This window comes from Triticum dicoccoides, chromosome 1B (assembly GCF_002162155.2).
Source record: "Triticum dicoccoides isolate Atlit2015 ecotype Zavitan chromosome 1B, WEW_v2.0, whole genome shotgun sequence".
Taxonomy (NCBI): domain Eukaryota; kingdom Viridiplantae; phylum Streptophyta; class Magnoliopsida; order Poales; family Poaceae; genus Triticum; species Triticum dicoccoides.
In genome coordinates, this window is record NC_041381.1 from 691650584 (window position 1) to 691657894 (window position 7311).

General features: G+C 46.8%; 1 protein-coding gene across 1 annotated transcript; it reads right to left on the reverse strand.

Annotated features, from left to right (window-relative positions):
* Positions 1-5252: 5252 nt before the first annotated feature.
* LOC119312965 lies at positions 5253-7088 on the reverse strand. Its single transcript, XM_037588766.1, has 2 exons — positions 6249-7088; positions 5253-6045 (listed from the first exon to the last, which is right to left on the reverse strand). The coding sequence occupies exons 1-2, from the start codon at positions 6980-6982 to the stop codon at positions 5427-5429; spliced, it is 1353 nt and encodes a 450-aa protein (XP_037444663.1). The 5' UTR covers positions 6983-7088; the 3' UTR covers positions 5253-5426.
* Positions 7089-7311: the final 223 nt, after the last annotated feature.

Sequence of the window (7311 nt, forward strand, 5' to 3'; positions counted from 1 at the left end):
CCCAGGTTGCCATGGACAGTGGTAGTCCTGACCATGCGATCTTGTACTGCTTGCGTGTGCGCCCTCCGATGCGCACCCACCGTGACGCCAGAACTTGCGCGGGCTTGGACGATGTTGTCAGTTGCTGCGCGTACTGCAGCTCTTCAGTTGCGCCACCATCACCAGGTGGTGCGGCCGGCTTGAGCAAGGAAACGTGCACCACCGGGTGTATCTTGCTTGTGGCTGGTAACTGAAGACGATAAGCGACATCTCCAATTCGCTCCAAGACCTGAAATGGACCAAAGTATTTGAAACCCAGTTTGTGGTTAGTGCGACGAGCCACCGACTATTGCATATATGGTTGAAGTTTCAGATATGCCCAATCGCCCGGTTGAAACACCCGCTCAGAGCGATGCTTGTCTTCCTGAGTTTTCATGCGCTGTTGAGCACGTTGAAGTTGATCACGTATAAGTGCAGTCATTGCATTTCTCTCTGACAACCAACTGGTAAGATCTGTAGGTGTGTCTGATTGGAGATTTCCAACGCCCAGATGCCTTGGTTCATAACCGTAGAGAACCTTGAAGGGTGTATGTCCATGGGAAGAATGAAAATTTGTATTGTACCAGTATTCAGCCTATGAGATCCACTGTGCCCACTTCTTGGGTGCCGAATGCACCATGCACCTTAAAAATGTCTCCACACACTGATTTAACTTCTCTGTTTGGCCACCAGTTTCAGGGTGGTTTGCAGTGCTCATGTTCATCTTGGTGTCAGTAAGTTTGCACAACTCCTGCCACACATTGCTAGTGAACAATGGATCTCTGTCAGTTATGAGAACTTTAGGTAATCCATGTAACTTATACACATTGTCCAAATATGCTTGTGCAACAGAGAGTGCAGTAAAGGGATGACAGAGTGGTATGAAATGACCATATTTGCTGAATTTGTCGATGACAACCAAGATTGTGTCATAGTTTTTGCTTTTGGGAAGACCGCTGATGAAATCCATACTAACCATATTCCAAGCTTCTTTAGGTATGGGAAGAGGACTAAGCAAACCTGGTTTCTTTATGTGCTCTGACTTAGCTTGCTGACATATGGAACACGACTTGACAAACTGTTCCACTGATTGTTTGAGAGCAGGCCAGGAGAATAATGCTTTCACTCGCTGATATGTGCCTTGCACCCCAGAATGTCCACCAATGCCACTAGAGTGCAGTGAGAGCAAAATTGCTTGCTGTGCTTCTTTGTTTGCTCCCAACCAGACTCTCCCTTGTGCCTGATAATTCCTTGCTGCAAGGAAAAACCCTTGTTATTACTGCTGGTCACACTTAATTCAGTGAGCAAATCTTTTGCTTGAGGGTCTGTCAAGTAACCCTCAGCTACTACTTCCAACCACTTAGGTGTGCAGTAAGACAGAGAGTATAGTGCAATTTGTGTTTCCACTCTGGAGAGAGCATCGGCAGCACCATTTTCCAACCCTTTTTTGTACACCACACTGTATTTTAGGCCCATAAGCTTTAACAATGCTTTCTGTTGAATGTGATTGGAAATTTTTTGGTCCTGAAAGTGTATCAGACTGCGATGATCAGTGCTTATAGTAAAGTGATCATGTTGCAGATAGGATTTCCATTTCTCCACTGCTAACAAAATTGCCAAACACTCCTTCTCATAAGTGGACAGGCCCTGTGCTTTGGGTCCTAGGGCTTTACTGAGGTATGCAATAGGATGTCCTTGCTGCATCAAGACTGCTCCAATCCCCACATTACTAGCATCTGTCTCGATTGTGAATGGTTTATTGAAGTCTGGCAATGCTAATACTGGAGCAGTGACCAATGCAGTCTGCAGTTGCTGAAAAGCTGCTTGATTAGTGGGTGTCCACACAAACACAGTATATTTCTTGAGTAAGTCTGTCAAGCTTCTACTAATGATGCCATAGTTCTTGATGAACTTTCTGTAATATCCTGTGAGCCCCAGAAATCCTCTCACTTGTTTGACAGTAGTGGGAACAGGCCAGTCCTTTACTGCTTGCACTTTAGCAGGATCTGTACTTACTGCATCCTTGCTAATAACATGGCCCAAGTATTCTAACTTCTGCTGAGCAAAAGAACACTTACCCATCTTTACATAGAGCTGGTTAGCAGCTAACAGGTCGAATACTTCCTTAAGATGCTTGATGTGTTCCTTGAATGTAGCACTGAACACTAGTATGTCATCCATAAAACAGAGCACACTTTTCCTGAGTAAAGGAACTAACACAGTATTCATCCCAGTCTGAAAAGTAGCAGGTCCTTCAGTCACTCCAAAAGGAATAACTTTAAATTCATATAACCCATTGTGCACTTTAAAAGCAGTTTTATGCTCCTCTCCTTCCACCAATCGAATTTGGTGGTATCCTGCTCTCAAATCCAACTTGGTGAACCACATAGCGCCAGCTAACTCATCCAATAACTCGTCCACGACAGGCATGGGGTACTTATGTTTCACAGTGATTGCAATCAAGTGACGATAATCAACACAGAAACGCCAGGTACCATCCTTTTTCCTGACTAGTAAAACAGGAGAAGCAAATGCACTGGAACTTAATTGAATAATACCCTGTTGTAGCATAGTAGCTATTTGTTTCTCTATTTCATTCTTTTGGATTGGGTTATATCTGTAGGGTTTGACATTGACAGGCACAGCCCCAGGCAACAAAGGAATTTTGTGATCAAAACTTCTGTGTGGAGGTAGAGATGTAGGTTCTGAGAACAATTCTTTGTGTTCAGCAAGCAGTTTCTGTACTTCTTCAGGCACAATTTCTGACTGAGGTATAGTGTCAGATATGTGACAGAGCTGAATAATGTGATCCACAGCATCAGTTTGCAGTAAACCTTTTAGTTCGTGTGCTGACATTTGTTTGCAATCAGTTGCAGTTTCCAGAATTCCTGTCAGTGTTACTTCTGTGTTCCTGTAACTGAATTTCATGATTTTCTTGCGCCAGTCCACCCACATGGGACTCATGGTCTCCAACCAATTCATTCCCAGAATCATGTCATAGTTATCCAGTGGTAATGCTTTCAGAGATGTAGTAAAACTAGTACCCTGACACCACCATTGAAGTCCCAAAACTTGTTTAGAGCAGGTTAATAAGCCACCACCGGCTACCCTAACTGAAGCTGGATTGAGCTGTTCGACAGGGCACTGCAGTTTCTCCACTAACTTCTCACTGATGAAGTTGTTTGAGCTACCAGAGTCAATCAAAATAAGCAGGTGAGTTTTCCCTATCATACCCTGCAACTTGATACTCTCTTTGCAAGAAGTTCCACTGACTGCTTGTAGAGATAACTTCATTACTGTTTCTTCTGTTTCAGACGCGGTATCACTGTCTGCTCTTACTTGTGCCTCATCCAATTGCTCTGGAAGTTGTAGTGCTGATAATAACTCCTCCATAACATGTATTTGAATTGATGTGGGACACTTGTGACCTGGTCCAAATTTCTCCCCACATTTGAAGCACTCCCCTCTGGCCCTTCTCTGAGCCCTAAGATTATCAAATTTCTCATAGAATTTCCCTTTCTCTGTTATTTTCTGATCTCCAAGAGCTGACCCAAGTAATCCTTGATGCACATACTGCTTGTTCCTTTGCTTGTAGTCTAGTTTGACTACTGGTCGACTAGTATCTTCAGCTAGCAATGCCTCTTGTGTTTGTGCACAAGCAAATGCCACATCCACCGTGACTGGGTGCTGCAATTTTACTGCTACCCGTATCTCTTGTTTCAGTCCTTCCATAAACCGATTCACAAAAAATGTCTCATCATATGCAGGATTGTACATAAGTATCTTATGCATATACTCCTCAAAACAGTGAGCATAATCATCCACTGAACCTTCCTGTCGCAAGGAAAAGAACACATCCATTAACCTGGAATACTTGTTTCTATTGAACTTGGCGAACACTGCAACACACAGCTGAGGCCAGGAGTCAATTGTGTGCATAGCTTCATATGTCTGCAACCAGAGAGCCGCATTGCCTTGAAAATGCATCGTAGCAAAATCAACCCACAAATTTGCTTGGACAGAGTACATCCTGAAGTATTTCTCACATTGCTGCTTCCACCACTTGGGGTTGTCACCATCAAATTTTGGAAAATCAGACCGAGGAATGCGAGGACTGAATCTCGAATGGGAACAGTGTGCTGCTGAATTTGGCGACACTCCGTGCTCATCAGTTTCATCCGAAAATTCCTCATAAGCTTGAAAATGGCTGCTAGAATGCTCACCCTGTCCTTGGACCGATCGAATGTTGCATTGTACTCGCATCTCAACACCTGCCGGATTTCCCTCACGACGCGGCGCTTCCACCCTCAACCCCCCTGCACGCTGCTGTGGTTGCGGCAGAGTAGATGGTGTGGTCTGCGCCTGTTCCAGGGACGAGACGCGCTTGAGGACACCAGTGAGGGAGCGCTTCATCTCATCCACCGCAGCATCCAGCTCGTTGTTGGCGATGAGAAGCTGACCCATCGTTGCCTCCGTACGGTCAAGCGACGCGGTGGTGGTCTGTGCGAGCGCATCAAACGCCTTCACCGAGGACGACGCATAGCCGTCGACGGCGGTGCGCAGCTCCTCGATCCCCTTGGCGTTGTGCGCCCCTGCCTCTGAAAGGGCCTTGCTCTGCGCGATGGTCGCCTGGATCAGCTGCTGCATCTCCGCGAGTGTCATCTCTGCTGCCGCCATGCGTGCAGAGAGCGTCGGCTTGTCAGATTTCTTCGCCGTGGTTACCACCGGTTGTCCCAACCCAACTCAGGTACACCGGAGTGTTTTGCGCGTAATTCCCAGAGGAATCGCACCTTTTGTCAGGAATTAGGGGTCAATCGGCAGATCGAATCACCGGAAAAAAAATTGCGCGGATCTGACGAGGCTCTGATACCAAATGCTACAATCCAGATAGCATTCCCTGCCATGGCGAGGGTGTGGTTCGTAGATTCTCAAGGTTTCGAAGAGAATTACAGAGGGAATTACAGGGGGAGGAAAGCTTGAAGAAGAAGAAGCTCGGGGATAAGATCTCGATTCGCTACTATCTCTTTTTGATCCACACCTACACACGCCACGTCAATTTATCGGAGTACGGTGGGCCGGTCCCTCGGCCCACGGACTAAGGCCCAAGTTACCAGTCGTTGCAGAATAAAACCAGGCTACCTAAAAACGGTGCATAGACAGACAAATGAAAAAGGGAATAACAGATCCAGGTATGTAGAAAAGATGCACGGAGAAACAAATAAAATAGTGGCATAACAGAATTGACTTGATTCCACCAGCACCACAAATAAATCACATACGAGCACCGCTACAAAAAAGTGTACCATGAAAAACTAAATAAGACATTATATTGTCGCTCACATTGATCCTCGCTGAAATTTTTTTAGATTATCTAATAAAAACGAAATACTTCAACCACATGGCGCCTATCAGTTGCTTCCAGGTAAGTCCATCATCCAACATGGTGTGTAGGCAAAAGAAACCTCTTCCATTGAATAGTGGCAGCGGGACCTCATATTACCCAGGTACCGTATCCTTGAGCTGTTTAAATGGTAGGCTACCATTGAACAAGGGGACACCCCTCTTTCATTAAAGAAGACAATTTCTTTATAGGGATGAAAACCAAGACAATAAGGGCCCTCAATGTAAGCATCACACTTTTTAGGCCAGTCTGTAATGCTAACAAGATCTTCGTCGTCAGAGTCCCAATCAAAACCATCTTTCGCTACTGCTTCGTTGTATTCATCTGCAAGCTTAAGGTTGATATTACTCTTCAACAACAACTGGATATGCTCAGGCGGCTGTGGGATCCATGGTCCATAGTGCCAATCTTGTTTAGTAAATGCCGGCTCAAGGTTGATTTCATTCTTCAAAACCCAGTCTGTCAGACCACACGATTCATGAAGAAACCAAACTCGAAACGTGCATCGCACATTGGTATCCATTACACAATAGACCCCTTTCTTCCATTTGTCTAGACGAAAATGTGATTCTACTCGTCCTTTTGGCAACTTAATTAGCTGGTACTTGTCACTCGACAAGTTTATTCTGTAAGAAGATAATCACCGCTTAAGATTAATTGCCAGAATTATTTCTTTTTACATAATATACTAAGAAGAATAAATCAAATAGCCTGAGTGTGAGTAATACTACCTCGAACGAATTAATCAAATTATATTGACAAAAATAAAACTAAAGTAACCATGCATTGTCGAGTGTGTGAGCGTGAGAGTAACACATTACATACATACCTCAAAAGAAAATCATCCTTTATGCGCGGGGAAGGAACGTAGAGGGACCCTTGCCAATAAGCGGCGTAGTGCATGTGCTCATCAGGATCATAGCTACAGGAGTTTACATCGTCAGCGGTTCCAGCGGCAGCACCTTCTCGAACAAATGACGTCTCCTTCCAACAGTCTGTCCTTGACGAGAAGACATACATGACATAAGGCGTAGGCGGCCACTCGGCGCAGGTGGTGTCGGCGAGAATACGAGGGATGTACAACACCTTGTAGTGTGGTGAGATGGTGGGATCATAGACGAGGTAGCGGTTGTTGCGGCAGCGCCCGCACATGGCCGGTGGCCATGAGCACGCGCACGGCAGTAGGGGCAGCGGCGCCCACTGCCGCGTGGCGATGTTGACAACCTTGACCCTGAATTCATCCATCCAGCCGTGGGTCAAGAAGAGGCCGTTGCAGTGATCCTGTACGCCGCGGACGTCTAACCGGTTGTCCGCGAGGTACTCAAGGTTGCTGGTGATGTGGCGTGCGGTGGAGGGGCGCCCGAAGAGCCTCGCTGGCTCTTCGCTGCTGCGCTCGTCGTAGACGGCGGCGTCAACGGAGAGCGGGAGAAGGTCGGCGCGCAGGAGACGGTGGTGGTCGATGGCGGCGCGCCAGGCCGTGCAGGCGCAGCGGGAGACGGCGAGGCTGCGAGGGGGCAGGCGGCGGAGTATCTCCAGCAGGAGGTCGATGTGCACCATGTCCATGATGTCCCACCCTTACGTAGACGTAGGTTGAGTAGGCTTTGAGAGAAGACGGACTAGGCCGAGCTACTTCCGATCGAGATCGAGGAGGACTTGTTTTCGTGCGGGGGAGGAATTAGTTATAGCAGCTAGGCTCTGCTGCTATATGCATTTATGAGTGGCACACGCGTTGGACCTGGAGATAACGCGTGGTCCCATCAAGAAGTGGCAAGCGGGCGAGGCGGATGATTTCGTCCGCAAATCAACCGGCTGTTTTTAAGAGATTTCTTTTCGGAAATGTTAACGCCCACACGTGTGGGCGTTTGCACATCGTCCACACGCCTCCATCACCA